The 22,254-nt window shown below is 43.0% G+C and overlaps 1 protein-coding gene across 4 annotated transcripts; it reads right to left on the bottom strand.

Moving 5' to 3' along the window:
* Positions 1-1,617: 1,617 nt before the first annotated feature.
* On the bottom strand, positions 1,618-22,208 carry kif20a (kinesin family member 20A). 4 transcript variants are annotated; one of them, XM_084074792.1, is made up of 20 exons: positions 22,021-22,208; positions 19,901-20,059; positions 19,556-19,684; positions 19,349-19,468; positions 18,446-18,584; positions 17,627-17,802; positions 16,955-17,054; positions 14,282-14,494; positions 13,553-13,569; positions 13,385-13,479; positions 12,963-13,037; positions 12,630-12,773; positions 11,735-11,903; positions 9,923-10,093; positions 9,282-9,421; positions 8,381-8,483; positions 6,620-6,854; positions 5,575-5,666; positions 4,989-5,126; positions 1,618-2,957 (listed from the first exon to the last, which is right to left on the bottom strand). In XM_084074792.1, the coding sequence occupies exons 2-20, from the start codon at positions 20,051-20,053 to the stop codon at positions 2,583-2,585; spliced, it is 2,784 nt and encodes a 927-aa protein (XP_083930918.1). In that variant the 5' UTR covers positions 20,054-20,059; positions 22,021-22,208; the 3' UTR covers positions 1,618-2,582. The 4 variants fall into 4 exon arrangements, with proteins under 4 accessions (XP_083930918.1, XP_083930917.1, XP_083930916.1 ...); XM_084074791.1 differs by lacking the exon at positions 13,553-13,569 and having other exon boundaries at positions 13,385-13,496; positions 19,901-20,055; positions 22,014-22,208; XM_084074790.1 differs by lacking the exon at positions 13,553-13,569 and having other exon boundaries at positions 13,385-13,496.
* Positions 22,209-22,254: the final 46 nt, after the last annotated feature.

Genomic DNA, 22,254 nt, shown 5'->3' with positions numbered 1-22,254 from the left:
AAGAATCATAGGAAAGACATCAATGGGATTTGAACTCATGGCCTCTGGATCATGAATACTGCGTCTCAACCCATTGAGCTAACAGATGGCTGACAAGTATAGCCTTCCTGGTGGTTTGACTTGAACAACAAACAAGACAAATAACTTTTTTTTTTTTTTTTTTATAATTTTTATCCCACGATTTTGTAACCCACATTTTTTCACCCAGTGCCAATTGCCTATGTAATCCTGGGCACTACCTACCCTCTGCCAGCCTAGGGAGAGCCCAAGCTGAAGCTCATGCCTCCTTCAATGCATGAGGAGCAAGCAGGCCGCTTCTTATCACCCGACAGGGGGGAGTTTCCCTGGTTGGACATAGCGCGTGGAAGGAACACGTTATTCCAACCAGTTCCCTTCTCCTCCATCAGGCGCCCCGGCTGACCAGGGGGAGGCAGTATAGTGACCAGGATTACTACATGTTTTTGTGAGGGTATTAACTACCCTAGGAGACACGGGGAGAACATGCAAACTCCACACAGAGTAGGCCCTTTCACCAACCCCACCTAGGGTATGGGCGCCGATGACGTGGAGGAGAGAACACGCCCCCAGCGCCCACAGCGTCCCTGGCGGGAATCGAACCCAGGACCTTCTAGCTGTGAGGCGACAGCGCTACCGACTGCGCCACCGTGCCCCCCAAGACAAATAACTTTAAAAAAAAATATCAGGGATAGGAATCAAACCTATAACATTATGCTTCACAGGCCGGCAAGGCACATTTTTAAAGTTTTAAATACAAATCTTACACTACATCTTTTGAAAGACTACTACTTTGAGTAGGGCAACCTCAGCTCAATGGGTAGAGTGACTGCCTGGTAAGCAGGAGGTTAGAGGTTCTAGTCCTGCCTCCAACAGTGTGTCAGACTGTCCCTTATGACAGGTGAAATGGCATCAACAGAGACGAGGGCGAGAATATAAATCATAGTACATTTACCCTGATTTGATCTGCAAAGATAATACTTAGTACGGTAATAGAAATTCCGAAATTCGGTCATAGTGACATTATTTCTCAACCACATGAACCAAGCTTTTGTTTGTCTCAGACCAAAGCCGATTCTACATGTCTCCTAAATCTCAACAGCTTTCTGAAAAACATATGTTTCTATATCAGTGGTGCTCAATCTTTTTCATGTCAAGGTAAAATTGACATGAAAAAATTATATGTATTTGGCTGCGGACCCCCATCAAAATATTTTGTTCCAGGGACCCCCAGAAGCAAAGATTTGAGTTAAAAATGTTCACTTTAAAAATATATATATTCAAAGATTTGCACACATTTTCACGATTTTTCAAAAATAGCAGATCTACAAGCTCGTAGCGCGGCACTCGGTGCCGCGCTATGAGCTTGTAGATCTGCTATTTTTGAATAGCCCAAAGTGTAAAATAATGCTTTTTAGCTCAAATCTAAAAATGACACAGTTCCAGGTCTTAATGGGTTAAATGAAAAGAAAAACCTATAACAATGCAATGTCTTGTCATCTTGTCAGCCTCAAAATCAAATCCTGATGCAACCTTGACATTTTTCATTTTTTCATGCATGCGTTCTGGGGTCAAAGTGAGATGAGTAATGAACAGGAAGTGCCGTATTTGAATCCCAATGTTTTATTATGCAAACACATTATGCAAGAACTACAATTAACAGTAGAATAACCAGTAGGTAACCTTTAATCATGCATACAAAATGTAAAAAGTTATCAAAAACTAAAAAACACTTCTTTACAGTAAAGTACAACACTGCACGCACTCAAGCACTCAAGTTTCCCAATCAACCAGAGATTTGAACCAAACAAACAATGCCTTAATCTCCATCATTTTAAAGCGTAGCATTGTTTTGTTTTTTTCTAAGCCATTTGGATATTAACAGCAGAAACATTGTGCAATGATACTTGCACGATACAGACATGCAAATATATATATATGTATGTACATTCAGAAAAAAAGCACCAACGACATTACGTGATCAAGACTGCGTTAACCCTTTATGCGTTCCCGGGTCAGGAACGCATCTCTGTCATTTTAAGATGTCTTTGGCTATTCAAAAATAGCAGATCTACAAGCTCATAGAGCGACAACGAGTGCCGTGCTAAGAGCTTGTAGATCAGCTATTTTTGAAAAAATCGTGAAAATTGGGGAAGAGTTCTGCTTCTGGGGATTCTACAAATGTCTTCTGAATCCTAAAAAAAAGTATGTTGCTATAATATCAGTGGTTCTCAAACCTTTTCATGTCAAGGACCTCCCAAGATGATATGTATTTGTCCGCAGACACCCCATCTCAAAATATTTTGTTCCAGGAACCCCTAGAATTTTGTTCCAGGAACCCCTAGAAGCAAAGATTTGAGTAAAAAAAAAAATATATAGCCTACACATATCCAAAGATTTACACACATTTCCACGACTTGTCTTTTTCAAAAATAGAAGATACAAGCTCATAGCACGGGCCGGCACTCGGTGCCGCGCTATGAGCTTGTAGATCTGCTATTTTCTAATAGCCAAAGAAATCTAAAAATGACACTGATGCGTTAATGCCCTTAATGGGGTTAACAGAGTCAGTACTTGCGGCCGCGCGGGGTGGTCGCGAAGGCGGGGCTATTTACCAGCGGGGACTGTTGGCGGGAGCGCAAAATGCGCAAGGACGGCGTGTGGTTGGCGTCGTCGTGGGCATGCATGGGGGGGTTGCATTTGCGCGTGGGCGTGCGCAGACTCTGAGGGAGGAGGCCGTGGAGAAAAGGCCGCTTCTCCGCCGGGGGCTGGTTCTCACAGTTGACGCCGGCGCCGCAGACTCTCTTCTTGTAGGAGCGGCCGACGGCCAGGTGGTCCGAGCAGGACGAGGAGGCCTGCATCTGGGTCAGGGTGTCGGCCTGACGACGCAGGTCGGCCTTGACCAGCTGCAGACTGTTCTGGAGCTCCACGAGGATCTGGTCCTGGGAAGGAGGAGGAGCCGGCCCACACGGTTAGTTGAGCAATCAGTGGTGTGTGGGAGAGGGAGGGGACAGTGGATAAGATGGACAGGGAGGTGGGGGGGGGCAGTGGATAAGGAGGACAGGCAGTGAGAGGAAGTGAAATAGAGCCCGACTATACCAGATTTGTGAGTCCGACAATGCGTCAATTCCAAGTCCTAGACCATTGATTACCGATGTTCTGGCCGATATTTTGTCAAAAGTGCAATTTGAAAAACTAACTGACGTTATGATATCTTAGGATGAATGGTACAGTAGAAAAATGTCATAACTCCATCCCAGGTCCACCACAGCTTAAAGAGTGCGCCAATAGGCCTTGCGCTAGATCGCATATTTGAATAGCTTTTTTTTTTCTTTTTGAGAGATCTGACGTTCATAGTGACAGAACACTATGCAAAAAAACAAAAAAAAACGTATTCTCGTTAGACGAGATCGAAATTTCGAGATTTCGATCTCGTCTAACGAGACTTCTTTTTTCTCTCTCTTTTTTTACAACTATTAAAATACGCGATCTAGCGCAAGGCCTATTGGCGCACTCTTTAAGCTGTGGCGAACCCGGGATGGAGTTATGACATTTTTCTACTGTAACATTCATCCTAAGATATCATAACGTCATAGAAAAGGTAAGAAAACCTTAGTCCAAAATTCTCCTTTAAGCCCTATCACAAAAAATCAACAAGCTCACATTATAACACATTGTGAGCATGTTAATCTGCTATTGACTTCTTTGAATATGTTCGCCTGACATGCCCAAAATAGAGACACCAGACTGAAAGTGGTTCAAAGGAATTCGGGACATCGGCTGCATAATTGCCGATTATACCGACCGTCGTCAACAAAGTCAAATAATGGCCGATAGATCGGCTGATATATTTCAGTCTGGCTCTAGAGAGGAGGTGCACGATTGGGTGGAAAGGAGGAGTGGAATGGAAGTGAATGATTGGCTGAAAGGAGGAGTGAAATGGAGGCAGAGGTAGCAAGCGAGCGGGGAGGAGGTCAGATGCAGCTCGCCCCGCCCACCGCCGCGGACGTGGAAGCATCCGGGTTCAGAGTTAGAACCCGACACAGAGCGGAGGAGATGAACAGAGAGGCAGACTGAGCGAAGGGAGAGATAGAGAGGTGGGAGAGAAGGAGAAGTTTAAAAAGCAATGGCTATTTATGGCAACATGATGAGACTAGGCTTATGGTGCGTTCACACGGACAGATAAAAAGGATACATGCTAACCATTCATTTTCAATGGAAGCCAGCGACATGAAGATACGAACATACAGCCAACGTGTGTAGCTGTAGCTCTAGCAACAAAGATAAGATGCAAAGCTACAAAATCAAGTTGAGGTTGGGTTCCAGATTCAAAGATGCAAAACTACAACTGTAGCTCCGATAATGATGATGATGATGACGTCAACGACCATGTTGAGCAACACAGATACAAAGCGACAAAGATGCAGTGTATTTATGTATCTGGCCCGTGTGAACGCACCATTAGAGTTAAGATGTAAACCATTGGTTCTCAAAGTGGGGTCCGGGGACCCCCAGGGGTACTTGAGGGGGTTCCAGGGGGTCCCCACCTAAATGATGGATAGGAACCAAATGGACCCTTATGGGTCTGTAACTCTGAGAGTGTACAATTGTACACTCTCAGAGTTAAATTAACATTGATTTTACAATATGAATTGGGGTCCCAGAGATATAAATGCCATTAAATGGGGGTCCGTAGCCCTGATGCATGTCAAACTGGGGGTCCTTTAAGAATCACTGCTAGAGAACCGTAAAAATATTCTCTTATGGGGGGTCCCTGGCTTATCTTTTCAAATGGGGGTCCGCGGGCTAATAAGTGTCAATTTGGGGGTCCTTGACATGAAAAAGTTTGAGAACCACTGATGTAAACAGATGCCAGGTCCATTTGACCGCGCTTCCTATGGTTTGTATAGTTTCAATGTACAGATCATTTATTTTTTGATATTATACAGTTTACTTTAGAGACGGTGGTGTACCTGTTTGGCCAGCGTTTCGTCCGCGGAGGCCAGGTTCCGACGGAGCCGCTCTCCTCCAGTGTTGCGGCAGCAGGCTCTCTCACTGGACTGCAGGGTGGTGCCCATCCTCTGCAGGTCCACTCGCAGCTGACGCAGGTTCTGTCGAACGGAGGTCGAAGTCCAGTTAGGAGGAGCACGGTTATCATTATAGTGAATTAAAACTAAACAAAATAACCAACACAAACATTTACAAAACATTTGAGTTAAAGCAGCACCACGCAACTTTTTTTAATGAATACAATTTAATTTTGTCCAATTTAAATGTCTCCCCTGAACAAGCAGGCAGGCTCTAATAGGCTCAATGGTAAACATTTCAGCACTTGTGCAGGAAACCGGGTTCAAATCCGGGGGTAGAAGAGGAAAGTTACATAGTGCGGCTTTAACTGAAATAAGAATTAAAACTAGGCTCTTTAAAAAAAAGAGCCTAGTTAGCCGAGCGCTGCTTTGTGAGCTCTCCAAAAATCAATAATTAAATGTGTTCCAAAATCAATTAGTTCAATTAACTGTTGTACAGTATGACAGGTCAAAAAGTGGTTGTTGTTCTAACCCGTTGGCAGTTCTTCAGCTTGCGATCGGTGGTGTTGGTGAGGGTGCCCGTCGGGCCCGGTACCGTCAGCTGCACCTCCAGCTTCCTCATCTCTGTGGAGACATTCCAATAAAACACTGTTCACCTCCTCCCCACAATCTGACATCTATCATGTACTGATGAATACAACTCAATGAAGGAAACTAATAAATTTGTAATAAAGCACTTTCAATCAGGCACCCCTATATTCCCTGTCATCGTAGCTGAAACGTTTCAGAATTCATCCAAAAACGACAAGCTTGTTAGACTGGCTGTTTTCACCATTTATCGTACGACTTATGAGTATAGATTCAATTCAATGGAGCTTTATTGGCATGAGAAAACAAACGTTTACGTTGCCAAAGCAAGTGTCAAAACATAAAACAATTGACAGTATGTACAGTTGGAGGGGGTACAGCATTGTGTAAACAGCAATGTAACTATGTTACATTGCAACGTTATATACAGTACATGTTGGCACAGGTATAAAGCTTTTTGAAACAAATAGCAGCAATCTTTCAGGAGTTTTCTGTCACTTTTGGGACAATTAGCGGCATTTTTCCCGAAACGATTTAAAATGGTATAAGCCTCAGATTTCAAAGGTAGCAGCTCCGTTTCTATGTGCAGTAGGTAATAGGTACAGAGGAGTACAAATAATGTCTGTATTGCATTGGCTAACCTTCTTTTATCACATAGTACATACACAGATTGGGGTGAAAATTAGATAGAATAAATTTAAGGCTGGAACACATTTTCAACATATTATTATGGCATTAATATATGGTACAGAATATTACGGTAAAAGTTTAAAAGGTTGGTCTGGGCCGCTAGTGTAGCGGTCTGGGCACCTAGGCTCAATGTAGCCTGACAACGCATCGCGAGTTCTTTGAGTCTGAGTTCTGTGAGGCCTTTGCTGCATGTCACTCCCCATTTCCTGTCAGCCTACTCACTGGCCTATCCATAAAAGCATACACGCCCAAAAAAATGTATGTAAAAAGAAAAGTTTAAAAAAAGGTTTCTTGCACACCTTGCGTTTTGAACATCAACTCAGCGCGGCATTGGGTGAGCTCTGCCTGCACGCTCGCCACCTCCACCGTGTTCCTGGCCATGCTGCGCTGAGAGCGCCTCAGGACGGGCGGCGCCTCGGGCTCCATCATGGGAGGAGGCATGAGCAGCGAGTCGTCCTTCTTTACGGCTTTCTCCTCGGCTTCTTTCTTTTTCTCCAGCGCGGAGGTCAGCTCGTTGATCTCCTCATCGCGCTCCTAGGAGAGGAGAGGAGAGGAGAGGAGAAAACAGGACAATTCAACAACATGAATAACTTAACACAGGGTTTCCACACATTTTTAACAACGAATTTTCAAAACCTTTCCATAACTTTTCTAAAGTATTTTACCCCTTTTCCAGGACTATAGAAATCATACAGTGCAACAATGAGACTCTTAAACCAGTGTGCCATCAATGGCCCAAGACAGACTCGAGCGAAGGTGTCATGTGACAAAAAGAACAGATCTACAAGCTAACAACGTATCGAGTAACACTGCATTTTACCCATCTTTCACGTAATGTTAGACACAAACAATGTATTTTGTTGTTGCTGTCGGGCAGAAACCTCGTCTTATCTCCGTAGTTTAACTTTTTGTGTTTTTTCGTAAATCATACAGCGTCACACAAAAGCATCAAAAGTAGCAGATCTACAAGCTCAAAACGCGCCGCGAAGCCACGCGTTTTGAGCTTGTAGATCTGATACTTTTGCCAATTTAGAATTTGAATCCTAGACATATGAGGTTTCCACCCGACAGACACGATAGCCAAAGATTTTCCAAAACATTTGATTAATTTCAAACCTTTTCCAGGCCTGGAAAACTGTTTTTATAATTTCAAAATATTTCCAGGAATTTCATGACCGTGGGAACCCTGTTAACAGCTCATGTCCCTACTGGTGACGGGAGTGACTGAGGCCAGTGGTTCTCAAAGTGAGGACCGTGGGGCGCCGGGGACCCTCAAGGGTTCTTGAGTGGGGTTCCAAGGGGGCCCCCCCAGCAAAATGAGGTCGGAGCAGTTTAACCACTTGTCTTAAACCCTATTTATTTTTTTATGACGTGCTGCATGGTGATCATATGTTCTCTCTGTCGGGTGGAAGTAGGGCATTATTTTATGAAAAAAGACAAAAAGTTAAAATATAGAGATAAGAGGTTTCTACCCGACAGCAACGGTGTGTGTGTGTGTGTGTGTGTGTGTGTGTGTGTGTGTGTGTGTGTGTGTGTGTGTGTGTCTAAACGCGATGAGCAGGCTGGTTAACCTGAAGCCGATTCTACAAATGTCTTCTAAATCACAACAGTATTCTGAAAAACGTATGTTTATCAGTGGTGCTCAAACTTTTTCATGTCAAGGACCCCCCAAAATGATATGTATTTGGCCGCGGACCCCCATCTCAAAATATGTCGTTCCAGGGACCCCCAGAAGCAAAGATTTGAGTTACAAATGTTCGCTTTAAAAAATATATATACTGTATATTCAAAGATTTGGACACATTTTCTTGATTTTTCAAAAATAGCAGATCTACAAGCTCATAGAGCGGCACTCGGTGCCGCTCTATGAGCTAGTAGATCTGCTATTTTTGAAAAGCCAAAGTGTAAAATAATGCTTTTTTTTTTTAGCTCAAATCTAAAAATTACACAGGTCTTAATGGGTTAATGGCAGTATGGCGGGTCTCGTGTTCATGGATGGGGGGTATGTGTGTGAGCACTAGGCTGGTTACGGGCAGTGGGGGGGGTGCAGTGGGTCTCACCTCCAGCTGTTCACTGTAGTATTCTTTAAGGTTTTTCTTCAGATTTTCGATCCTGGCCTCAAACCTCTCCTCCAGCATGTCTCTTTCCAGCTCCAGGCGTTCACTATGGGGAGGTGAAGAATGTCACCGTTAACTTAAATAGACCCATGCGGACTGTATAAAGGGCCGTTCTCACCAAGCACTAGAACCATTGTCATCCACTCGAGTTAGAACAATTTTAAAAACAGCGTCGACACCACAACTATAGCAAAGACAATGGTGAACCATAGTTATATTTAAAGTCACAGTGCTTTGTGAGAACGGCCCTCAACTCCGAGAGGTGTAACCAAAATGGACCCTTACGGGTCACATTTGTACACTGTTGTGGCAGGAATTAAAGTATACCTTACTTAGGTATGACGTGAAGAAAAAAAAACATTCCCACAAGGGTAGAGTGGAATGAATCAATGGATTTATTTAACAAAAGTCGAGAGCTCTCGGAGAACAAAAGAATAGATACATACATACATACATGAACAATGTGAGCTATTTGCATTATTTTTATTTATTTTATTTTGTTTTCTGTTTTTATTGTGTGGTGTTGTTTTCTTGTGATATGGATCCTCCTGGGTCTGAAATAAAGATTGAATTGAATTGAATTGAATACATACCTCTTTCTACATGACCATGCTAGATTTACAAATAGTTCTCTGACATACCAACAGGTGACACAACATGGTTTGCTTACTAAACTGAGTTTTAAATAGACCTGCATAGTCTTAGTAAAGTCTTATGGGAGGCATAACTATACTCACAGACAAAACTGTGCAGTATTTGTGAAGGCATAATGTGCCATGATAACACTCGTCTGTCAGAGTTAAATAAACACTGTGTATTTTCACTGCTGGTTGTATGTATGTACCTGAATTCCACCTGCATAGTGTTGATCAACTCCATGGTTTCTTCCACCACCTCCTCCCTCACCCTGGCCTCCAGGAGCTCCTTCTCAGCCCGCTGGCGCCAGACCTCTCGTTTCAAGACATCGATGGCCTCCAGGAGCATCTGAAGCAGAAGTACACGTAATGCTGTTAAGTTAGCGGGATGATAAAAGCACGAGGGACGCCGGTTTCACACACTTCATATCACTTTACACGGGGAACCGGTAACCATTATATCACCTAAACTTACAAAAATTAGGCTATAGAATGATGATTCCTTTTGATTCCTGCTTTATAGACATTTCTGAGACCATTCATGATTATGGAAGATGCTTTTAAACATGTATTCTATTGCTAGTTTGATCACTTCAATAATAACCTATTCTTAAAATAGCCGATCTACAAGCTCACAACACTTCAACGTGTTGTGAGCTTGTAGATCTGCTATTTTTAGTGCGCAACATGCTTCCATAGAAGACATGCAGGCTTCTATGGAATCCAAATGACTGAAATCAGTCGTGGCGACTGAGAACTTTATGAGCTTGTGACTTACTTTACAGAAAGTAACCCAAGCCATACATGAGGAAACATGAATAAATCCATGATGAGCATTGAGCATGCATACCCGAGTATTTAACATGGTGACGTCTTCTTCTTCTTCTTCTTCATCACCGTTCTCCTCTTCCTCCTCCTCCTCCTCTTCCTCCAGGGCAGAGGCGTTGAGTGTGGAGGCGGGTTCGTTCAGGAGGGACAGGATGTAGGCCACTCTGCTCTTTGTAGACGGCCCGTGGACCAGCTGAAATTAAAAAAACACAAACACCAAATCAGTCAGTTTGAACTTTTGTACATTTGTAACTCAAATCTTTGCATCTGGGGGTCCCTGGAACAAAATATTTTGAGATGGGGGGTCTGTGGCCAAATACATATCGTTTTGGGGATCCTTGACATGAAAAGGTTTGAGAAGCACTGTCCTACAGACAGAGCACGTGAGCGGAGCGGTGGGATTTTGACTTGAGCGTGGAGCTGGTTTTAAAAATGGGTCAGAGAGCGGCTTTCGGAGCAGGACCGTCCTCCGCTCCAAGCCGCTCCGGCGGGGGCCGCGCACCTCATGTTTGAGCATGCCCGGTCGCACGGACACAGACATGGAGAAGTGCAGGGCGCACGTCCTCGATCAAGATTTCAACGCTTTTTTTTTAAGCTGCTGAGCGGCCCGGTCTGAGCGGAGCAAGAGGCAGGGTTCCCACAGATTTGTAACAACAAATTTTCCCATAACTTTTCTAAAGTATTTTTTTACCCTATTTCCAGGACTATAGAAATCATACAGTGCAATAATGAGACTCTTAAACCAGTCTGCCATCAATGCCCCAAGACAGACTCGAGCGAAGGTGTCACGTGACAAGAAGAACAGATCTACAAGCTAACAACGTATCGAGTAACACTGCATTTTACCCATCTTTCACGTAATGTCAGACAAAAACAAATGTATTTTGTTGCTGTCGGGCAGAAATCTCTTATCTTCGTAGTTTAACTTTTTGTGTTTTTTCCTAAATCATACAGCGTCACACAAAAGCATCAAAAGTGGCAGATCTACAAGCTCGAAACGCGGCGCAAAGCGACGTGTTTCGAGCTTGTAGATCTGATACTTTTGATGCTTTTTTGAAGAATTTTAATCCTGGACATATGAGGTTTCCACCCGACAGACACGATAGCCAAAGATTTTCCAAAACATTTGATTAATTTCAAACCTTTTCCAAGCTTGGAAAACTGTTTTTATAATTTCAAAATATTTCCAGGAATTTCATGACCGTGGGAACCCTGGAGAGGTGTGCAAATCAATGTAAGCGACGGAGAGGGGGGGGGGGAATCAACATGAGCAGATAGCGAGCGTGACAACAGCCCCCTGGAGCGACGAGCGGCATTTCCCCCCCGCTCCGCTTACATGCTCTGCCTACAGCATTGGTTCTCAAAGAGGGGTCCGGAGACCCCCAGGGGTACTTGAGGGAGTTCCAGGGGGTCCCCAGCTAAATGATAGATTAGGCACCAAATGGACCCTTATGGATCTGTAACTCTGAGAGTGTACAAGTGGAACCAAATGGACCCGTTAGGGTCCATTTGGTTCCACTTGTACACTCTCAGAGTTAAATTGACATAGATTTTACAATATAAATTGGGGTCCCAGAGATAGAAATGCCATTAAATGGGGGTCCGTAGCCAAATGTATGTCAAACTGGGGGTCCTTGAAATTAAAATGGTTGAGAATCACTGCTAGAGCCGTAAAAAATCTTCTTTTATGGGGGTCCCTGGCATATCTTTTCAAATGGGGGGTTCGCGGGCTAATAAGTGTCAATTTGGGGGTCCTTGACATGAAAAGGTTTGAGAACCACTGGCCTACAGAACACAGAACCAAAGCGAGGGGGGGGGGGGGGGTTGTTAGTACCTGGGTGGCGATGGCGGAGAACTTGAGAGCCTGGAGGGTCTCGTCGTAGATGGTGGAGCAGGGGTTGATGTTGACCACCATACAGGAGGTGCCCCGGCCGCAGAAGAAGCCCTGCAGGACGCGCGTCAGCTTGCTGTCCCTGAACGGCACCAGCTGGGCGGGTCTGGACCTGAAGAGAACGTTAAAACAAGTAAGTAGTGGGATGTAACGAGTCACTCAACTCACGATACGATTCGAATCACGTTACTAGATTCACGATACGACTTTTAACTATTTTCTAAACACTAAATTATTTTCCAGACAAAATACCGGTTTTCTTTTATCCTCTTTACAATACAGTAGCAAATAACTGAAAACTATTTTTTGTATCAATTCTCTTACAAAGATCCTGTATATTCTTCTTTTTGTCTTGTCTCGATTGTGCCCTCTGCTGCTTGCATCGTGATAACATTTTTTATCAAATCGATTTAAATTGTCACCAGTTTTAATCGATTTACGATAAATCGTTACATGCCTACAAATAAGTCTGACTGTCTTGGTTTTTGATTATATCCATTTGTAATCAAGTGATGAGACATAAAGCCTGCTTTATAATTTAGTCTATCAATGCGCTTGCACTTTATCACTCACACGCATTGAATCATTCATAAATAAGCCGTTAGCCTTATTGCGTTTTCAACATTTTGATAATGGTGGAGCCTATATTCATGTATGTATTGTACATATGTTTATATGTCATTGTCAATAAACAATGTCAAAGTATACTTTCTCCTTACACACTACACCCAAAAATAAATATCTTACATCTAAGCTTGTAGATTGGCTATTTTCGTGCCTCCTCCATAAGTGGTTTAATTACACACCATGCCATGAATGATGTGTTAAAGCGTTTTACCTGTTGCTCTGGTTGTGTCTCAGAGCTGCGATGCAGCGTCCCAGCGTGTGGAGGGAGGTGTTGATGTTGGAGGCCTCCTTCATCCTCTCTCCGCTGCGCTGGTCTTTACATCGCTCTGACCCGGCCAGGTCACATACACTCAGTCTGCACGATGACAGGCAGGAGAGTGTTGGTTAGTGCAGTCATTTTAACCGAGGGAAACGCATCTGTGTAACCACGTCAACCATTATTTTATACTTTGGCTATTCAAAAATAGCAGATCGACAAGCTCGTAGCGCCGAACTCGGTGCCACGCTGCGAGCTTGTACGGATCTTGTATAGATTATCACTTACTCGCTGATGCGCGTGGCCTGTCCCTGCTCAGCCTCTGGATGGACGTGCAGCACACGGAGGGAGAAAATGCTGTGACTGAAGAGCAGAAGAACAACATAGATAATAAACAACCACCCCACGTAACCAACCGCCAAATAACAACCTGCACCCTCTCATACAATGGCTTCTAATTCATGTGCAGTGGGTACTGTAGGTAAGGTCAATATACTAATACATCATTATGTTGTGTCATAACTTTCAGAACATTGTTCTTTGTAACCACTCTCCAAACTTTCCACCACAGTCCTGGATATTTATTTACTATTTTGTTGCGTCTCTTCCTGCGACTCGAGTTACTGCTGACGGTAAAGCTCTTGTTCTAAAAATAAAGTCCGCAAATGTGACATGAATGATGAAGACGGACCCCAGGACAAATAGCTAACCTGCGGCTGGAGTTGCTGTTGAGGTGAGTGCTGGCAAAGCTCTGGTTGTGGCGGCCAGCCTTCAGCACCTTCCAGGCCTCCTCTGCACTGCGCACCTGCACCCAGGTCAGATCTACAGAAAGGAACAGTAACAGTAGACAGAGACATCATTAGAATTATGCACCAAACCTGGACCCAGGTCAGATCTACAGAAAGGAACAGTAAAAACAGCAGACAGCGATATCATTAAGAGTTATGCACCAAAATAAATGACTAGTTTTCAACAAATGGATTAAGCCTTTATTATTAAGCCCCATTTTAATTCTTTGTCGCACAACAGTGTCATGCAAAAATCAATCAATGATTTTGATAATCGATTAACTGTTGTAGCGCTGGTACAGATCAGTGTTGATTTTGACAGCACATTTTGATTTAGTTTCAGTCATAGTCTTTTGAATAAAATTCTGTTTAGTTTTAGTTGACTAAATATCAAGATTATTTTTGGGCGGGCCGTGATGGCATGGAAATGATTTCACTTAGCTGCATGCCGAAAATACCCGATTTACAAGCTCACAGCGGGTCGCAGGGCGACGCGTTGTGAGCTTGTACATCAAGCTGTGATGGTCTGTGACACCCTTGTAGATCAACTATTTTCGGTCCGCTCGCACGCATGATGACTTGGCTTAGTTCTACTGGATCTCTTCTCCACTAGTCCCTCCCAAACATTTTAGTGTAGTTTTTATTTGTTGACGAAATTGTCAATATATTTAGTCTTAGTTTTAGTCATTATAGATTAGTTTTTATTTAGTTTTCGTAAGTGAAAAAAGGTAGTCAACTCAACAGACATTTTTCGTCATAGTTTTAGTCAACGAAATCAGCCCTGGTTCAGATAGATCAATGAGTAGTAGTAGGCGTTACCCTTCACGTAGGGGTTTCCCTGCTTGTCCTCGCTCAGCCGCAGCGTGGCTCGTTTCTTGGTGGGCAGGGAGGGCGGAGCCTCCAGCAGGTCGTACAGGAACTCGTTGTAGATCTCGTAGAAGGCCACCCAGATGGAGAACTGAACCCCCGCCTCCAGGTCGGCCCCGGCACTGTGAGTCAGACTGTCCGGCTCCAGACACACGCTGTCACACTCTGCACCACAGATACAGAGACACACACAAGTATTTAACACCATCATCAGTGTCAATTCATGTTTTTTTTGGTTTGTTGACTTATTTTTATATATTAGAGCAGGGGTCTTCAACGTTTTCAGGCGAAGGACCCCCTAGCTGAGAGATACGATACGATATCATACGATACAACTTTCTTGTCAGCTTTCACCGAAATTTGCTTTGTGTCCATGACGTCACCGTTCAAGATACAGGCAGGACATACACAAAACATTACACAAAGTACATTACAGGACATACATCACAGAAGCAGACAGAAACAAGAACAGTAGAACAAATCCTCTTGGTTTACCGACTTTGGTTTAAAAGCAGAACAGACTGATGTACAAAAGAATTCTTTAGCCTGTTTTTCTTATATTTAGGGACTCTAAACCGCCTCCCGGAGGGCATCAGTTGATATTCATCATTTAGAACATGTAAGGGGTCAGAGGAGATGCTCTTTGCCAGTCTAAGCATACTATTGATCTGGGCCTCTTTAAAGGAACGTAACACAGCCTCGACTGGCCTACCAACTATTTTAGCGCAGATCTTAATTTGGCTATACAGTTTGTTCTTATATACCATTGATAGGCTGTTAAACCAGGCCGTGCTACAGTACAACATCACAGTTTGAACAACAGACGTATAGAAAAGAGACAAGATCTGACTGCTAGCACCAAACAATCTAAGTCGGCGTAGGGAGTACATACGCTGCTGTATCCTCTTACAAATATAATCAATATGAGATGACCATGATAAGGTGGCATCTATCATCACCCCCAGATATTTGTAAGATGGGACCTGTTCAATAGCTGAACCATGGATTGTCACCGGTGGTGTCTTATCACCGGGAGCAGGACCAAATATAATTTCCTCAGTTTTCTTAGTGTTGATAATCAGATTATTTTTGTCACACCATTCCACAAGCCGGTCAACGCTACACTGGTACTGTTTCGGGTCATCAATGTCAGTCATCAGAGCTATTAGCGTAGAGTCATCTGAATATTTCAGAAGAAACTGATTTGACTCGCAGGTGTTACAGTCTGCCGTGTAAAGAGTAAACAATACAGGAGAGCTAATGCAACCTTGGGGTGCACCAACTCTGGTCCTGATGGGAGAGGAGAGTGTCTTGTTTACCTTTACATACTGAATTCTGTCAGTGAGGAACTTAAGATAAAACTGAATAACAAAAGGATTAATGTGTAACTGAACCATTTTAGTGAGGAGCAAGTCCGGCTGTATTGTGTTGAAAGCAGAAGAAAAATCTAGGAAAAGTCCTCTAGCATAGGATTTTGGTTTGTCAAGATGATAGATGATAGATAGATGAAGCAGGGACCCCCTCTATATTCTATAAAATTGTGTTTCAGATAAACTTTTGCTGCTCTTTTTTTCCCCTCTACACCTATAACTCTTTGCCAAAAATAGCCGATCTACAAGCTCACAACGCCTCGCAGCGCGAGGCGTTGTGAGCTTGTAGATATGCTATCTTTGGCTGAAGTTCTCCTCAGAAAAGGGATGCTAGGGTTCAAGTGGTTAATGTAAAAAAAAAATCATATCATACAAAGATTTGGCGGACCCCCCGTAGTAACTCTGAGGACCCCCTAGGGGTCCCGGACCCCCTGTTGAAGACCCCTGCTCTACACCAGGGGTTCTCAAACATTTTCATGTCAAGGACCCCCAAATTGACACTTACTAGCCCACAGACCCACATTTGAAAAGATATGTTAGAGACCCCCATAAGAGAAGATGTTTACGGCTCTAGCAGTGATTTTCAACCATTTTAATTTCAAGGACCACCAGTTTGACATTTAATGGCATTTCTATCTCTGGGACCCCAATTTATATTGTAAAATCAATGTTAATTTAACTCTGAGAGTGTACAAATGGACCCGGACACCCTGTTGAAGACCCCTGGTATAGAACAAAGCAAAAATGTTGCAGTTCAATGCACAGCTTGCCACCACCAATACCAGTCTATAATGATGCACTGAAACACATACATTTCAAATGACAGAGTTCAAGTGTTCAGGTGTGGAGAAACCAGTTCAGCAGGCTTATAAATTAGATAATGTATAATTTGGCTAGGGATTAAAGGCGGGAAACAGGTTTCAACTGAGCCATTGTTCAGGCACGATGTGTGTGTGTGTGATGTGAATGAGTGGTTGAGTGCGGGAGACATGAGATGTGTGTGTGTGTGTGTGTGTGTGTGTGTGTGTGTGTGAGAGAGAGAGCGAGAGTGAAAGTAGGGGTGTGGCCAGCCCAAGGTGTATTTGCTCTGTAAGAACGCGTCCCGTGTCCAATCTATTTGATCTCTCCTGGTGTGATAATTGATTAAAGCAAAAATAAAATCTCACGGCTGAAAAATGTTGTGTGAACAAGTCCTAATGTGTGATTTGTGAAACAGTGTAAAAGGAGCCCCCCCAATATGATTGTCCCCCCTTACCCTCTAGCTGGGTAGCGATGTGACTCGTGAAGGTGGACATCCCGGCGACCCCACTGTCCCAGGTGCTGGTACCGCCGTGCAGAGAGCTCTGGTTCACCTTCTGTGAGACAGACAGGTACAAAAAAAAGGATTGCATTGGAACAAACTTCAGAAACGTTCCATGAAAATAGCCGATCTACAAGCTCTTGTAGCATCTGAGCTTGTAGGCTGGTCACTTTTAATCATATTTGAACTGACCCCCCCCCCTTCACTCTCTTATATTATTTGTCAATTTGCTAAATATGTGACAAGTTTTTAATGGTATAGTTTATTGATTACGTTTAATGCAATGGTTGTTTTTCATTTAATTTCTTTATTGTCACTTTAATGTCATCTGGGGACCCCCCAAAATCATGTGGGGACCCCCCTGGGGATCCCGACACACAGGTTGAGAACCACTGGTCTATTACAGTAGAGACCTGGGGGACTCCAGTAAATTAAGTATAGGGTTTAAGTAGTTACGCCCAATTTTGTACTTCATTGTACGACAAGTGTGTCACACGAAAACAGCCGATCTAAAAGTTCAGAATGTGTTGTGACTTGTGAGCTTGTAGATGTTACATTTCTGGCGGAATGCCCAAAACAGAGACATCAGGCTTAAAAGTGATTAAAGAAAGCATCTCTGCTTCTCACCTCTCTCAGCAGAGCGTCCCGTCGGCTCTCCTCCACGCGGACCTCGGCGGAGTCCAGCTGGCGTACGTCCTGGTGCATGACGGGCTTCAGGTCCACGGCGCCGTACAAACGGCCCTGGACCTTCCTGAACACAGAGACCAGGGCTCTGGGCAGCAGGCCCGCCTCGCGACCACTACCTGCATAGCAGAGCACAGAAAAGTGTTGACATTAGAGGTGTAACGATACTGCATCGATGCATTGATTTTAATTTCAACAATCGAAGATTCGAAGTATATCGATATGTAAACAGCAACATATTGTATCGTTTGACTTTGTATCGTATCACAATGCAAATAATCGGTATCAAATCGTTTTGCAATGCAAATAATCAATTGTATCGATACTAAGTACTTGTGCATTGTATTTAGCAATTTTAAGAAGAAAAAATAAAAGAGGACTTTAATTACTTTCCCAATCCATATCGCTACGCTTGGTTTATGGATAAATGTGTGTATTCTCTGTGTTCATGTCAAGGTGTGGGTTTTTTCCATGTGTGTTCAAATACTATGTCCATGCATTTGCCAGAGAATCACTGTGATTATTAATTTATATCCATAATAATTTTCCATAATAAGTTTCCCTTCATAAACCTGCACTATCCACACAGATGTAATTTCTTTGCTAAATAGTTACTGTATAGATTTTAAATCATTGAATCGTATCGTATCGCCATGAATGAACCAATATGGTCCATGTATCGTATCGTCAACCATGTATCGTGATGCATATCGTATCGCTGTTAAAATGTGTAGGGATGCAAGAGTGAATCAGCTGGCTCACCCTGAATGGTGTAGGTCTTCCCAGAGTTGGTGACCCCGTATGTGTACAGGAGACGGTTCTCCCCCTGGAGGACGTCCCTCACCATGCTCTTCATGGTGGCCTCGTAGAAGTCCTGCTGGCTGGTCTCTGGAGCAAAGATCTAAACGGAAGAGACAAACTGGTTGTAAAGATCTAGACAGAAGACCCATACCGTTAAAAAGATCTAAATGTAAGAGAGATGCCAAAATAAATATCAACGTCCAACGTTTACAGAGGATCAATAATGCAATGTGTATATCGCTTACGAAGATCCTGTCAGTTTGCACCTTCATTTACAGGTCAGTGATAATTCAGTTCACCAGTAGTAGACACATTGCTAATTCTAATCCTGGTTCTTTTTTTTCTTTCAGGTGAGGAAACTCAAGCTGTAGACTCTAGAGTACCATTATGTCATGTAGTGGCTCTTTTTTAACTGCAGTGTGCACTGTTCACATCAAACAGCAGGTGCAGATTTTATAAATACAGTATTTGTCATTACTAGGTTGTGCATCGTGCGATTGCCAGTAATGTATGCAACAACGTTATTAAAACCATTTTTTCTCAGGTAAATTTAGGCATTTAGCAGACGCTCTTAATCCAGAGCGATTTACAGTAAGCAAGGACAACACAAGGTAATACATCAAATGCATAGAAATAGTAATCTAGGAGATAAGTAAACCAAGAACCTATCATCAGTCTAACAGTAGAATATCCATTAAAATGTACATTGACACTTACAATCTAACCAGCCTTCTGCTGCAAAGCCACAGTTTTTCTCAATGCGTTCAGCATGGTTCCAGAATGACTGTGGTTATATGCCGTGAGGATGCACACACACTGCACAGACACTGGTTAAATTGAAGTTGTTTGTTATGTGAACGGTACCTTTGAGAAGCTAAACCTGTGGATGCTCTGTGTGATGCCCCTTTCTGCGTTCTTCATGTTCTGGGAGTCCTTGGGAGCTTTGAGCAGCAGTGTCTCATTGTCCTGGATGCTGACACAACGCTGTGGGAATAAAGGAGAAGGACACAAAACTGTTGGAACGTTTTTAACCAGCAGCTAATACGTTCCAGTCACGGTCATCCGTCTTACCTCTTCTCCTCCTCTCTCCTTCTCTTTGTCAGTGAGAGGTCTGACTCGAAGGAAAACTTTCACTTTCTCGCCGGCACTTCCCGCATCACCGCTTCCCCGTTTGGTGAGGTCAGCTTTGGACAGAGTTTTCTAAAAATGGAAAGAAAAAAGTTGCATTTATATGAAAAAGAAGCATCTTACTCATGCTGGTATCGGCATACTCACCGATACCAGCATTTTAGGCTAGTATCGGCAGCTATTCCGATGCCAGTATCGGTACAACCTTAGAGGCAATGCTGTAGAGATAGAGAAAAAAGAGCAACCCTGAATAAATAAATAATTATGGTTAAACACTAAATTCCTCACCGACTCTTTGCCTGCACATATGATAGAGAAATCGGGAACGGGGGGCAGACGGGGACGTGAGGGAGCCCCAAATTCTGCAGCCGTGGACTCGAACACGTTCATGGGCTCCTCCTCGTCGAACGGGCATGTCGGAGAGGTCACGAACATCGACATGTCTACCTGATGGGGGTCAAGATGAAACCATATTAGTGTTAATATAACTATAACTCTCTCACATTTAATGAATGAATATGAGCTGTGGCTGGCTGATAGATCCTTTTAGTAGCGTACGTGAGATAATTTCATTTATTTTCTTTATTGTCACTTTACTGTCATCTGGGGACCGCCCCAAAATCATGTGGGGACCCCCCTGGGGGTCCCGACACACAGGTTGAGAACCACTGGCCTAGTATACGTTAGAGACCTGGGAGACTCCAGTAAATTAAGTATAGGGTTGAAGTAGTCATGCCCCATTTTGTACGACAGTGTGTCACACGAAAACAGCCTATCTAAAAGCTCAGAATGCGTCATGATGTGTTGTGCCCGAAAATAGCCGATCTACAAGCTTACAACGGCTCGCGCGAGGCGTTGTGAGCTTGTAGCTCGGCTATTTTCGGCTATTTCCCCTCAGAATAGGGATTCTAAGGTTGAAGGTGTTAATGTAAAAAAGAAATCGTATCACTCAAAGATTTGGTGGCCCCTCTTTAGTAACTCTGAGGACCCCTTGTTGAAGACCCCTGTTATCTGACTCTCTGTAGACACTTTTTAATTGAAAGGTTCCTTCTTTAACGACCACGAGCTTGTAGTGTTGTTGTTGCTTTTGCATTTTCTATGTGTGACATCTGTGTGTCATCATTATCGTCTGTCGAGTGGAAACATCATATGTCTAAAACTGATGCTTTTCAGGATTCAAATTCAAAAGTATTTCAGTATCACTTCAGTGATACTGAAATACAGTTTCAGTTCACTTTTCAGTATTCAAAAAGTAGCAGATCTACAAGCTCAAAGCGCATCGCGCCACGTTTCGAGCTTGCAGATCTGCTACTTTTGATGCCTGTCTGTGTGTGAAGCTGAAGTAGGATCAAGTAGGCATGGGTATTAATTTACGAAAAAACACACACAAAGTTAGCGATAAGAGCTTTCTGCCCGACAGCAACGTTGTGGGAATTCCTTTGCAAACAGTCAGTTGCAGAGCTATAATGATATCGTTCACCATTGTATATTTATTTATAGTTGTGGTGTGAACTCTGACATCCACTTGACTTATAACGATTTTTAAAATGACATTTTTATAGTTATATTGCTAAGAGTGAACGGCCCCTAACAAACAGAAGAAGCGCTCTTTCTTATGTATGTATGTATGCAGCCTATATGAAAGTGAGGTCATTGTTCCAAGGAGACACAGGTACAGTCAGCAGGGAGTGGGGAGGAGGGGGTGTGGTAAGTGGAAGGTATTAACTGCCTAAACTTGTTAACAGTGGTGGACAGTAACCAAGTGCATTTACATGACTATTGTAGTTAAGCACATTTTTGGAGTGCTTTCTGTTCTTTTTTTCTGCAAGCACATCACGTCACTCTGCTACATTTAAACAGAAATGTTTTTTTTTTTACTCCACATTTCTAGGAAGCGACTCCTGGGACCCAAACTTACAAATATATACATTGCATTAACCACTTCTTAAGCCCCATTTCAAATATATATAAAGGAAAATAGCCAATCTACAAGCACACCTGCTATTTTCACTATGCTTTTTCAAAACAGCAATGCTTTGATATTAAAAAATAAATAAAATGTATTTATGAATTTGTACTTTTGAATATTCCTAGTTTACTTTACTATATACTTGTCCACACCACAGAGAGAGAGAGAGAGAGAGAGAGCGCTTACACGCGATACACAAGCAAGTGAAATTGTAAGTTAAACCTGAAATCAACCTTCATAAAACCCGTCATAGTAGCTCTAGAAGTCAATAAACAAGGCGAACAGTCACATAAAGTAGAGTGAAGCAGAGAGAACAACAAAATAGTGCCTCGAATTATTAAACTAGGATACCAAGTAAACAAGGAACAACAACGGTCTAGAATCACATGTTTAACATTAGTGTTCAACCGACGGCTCTAAAAACACAACAACAACTCACCTCGTGTGATGAAAGGACCGTTGAAATGAAGACGATAAACAAAAGGAAGGAAACAAGACGAAATAATTTAACTTATTTCACTACTTGGATAAATAATAAACGGTGTCTAGTCCACTAACGAACTAACTAACCGTGTAGAACGGTCTTTGGGTCAACGCACACACTGTCTGTCTGTTACTGTAGCAACATTGATTCTAATCTAAATAAATAACTCATCTACTGGCTACTTCTCCT

The sequence above is a fragment of the Gymnoscopelus microlampas genome, assembly GCF_963454915.1.
Source record: "Gymnoscopelus microlampas genome assembly, chromosome: 12".
In the NCBI taxonomy this organism is placed as follows: domain Eukaryota; kingdom Metazoa; phylum Chordata; class Actinopteri; order Myctophiformes; family Myctophidae; genus Gymnoscopelus; species Gymnoscopelus microlampas.
Note: the sequence above shows the minus strand (reverse complement) of the source record. Positions and strands in the feature narration are given on the sequence as shown.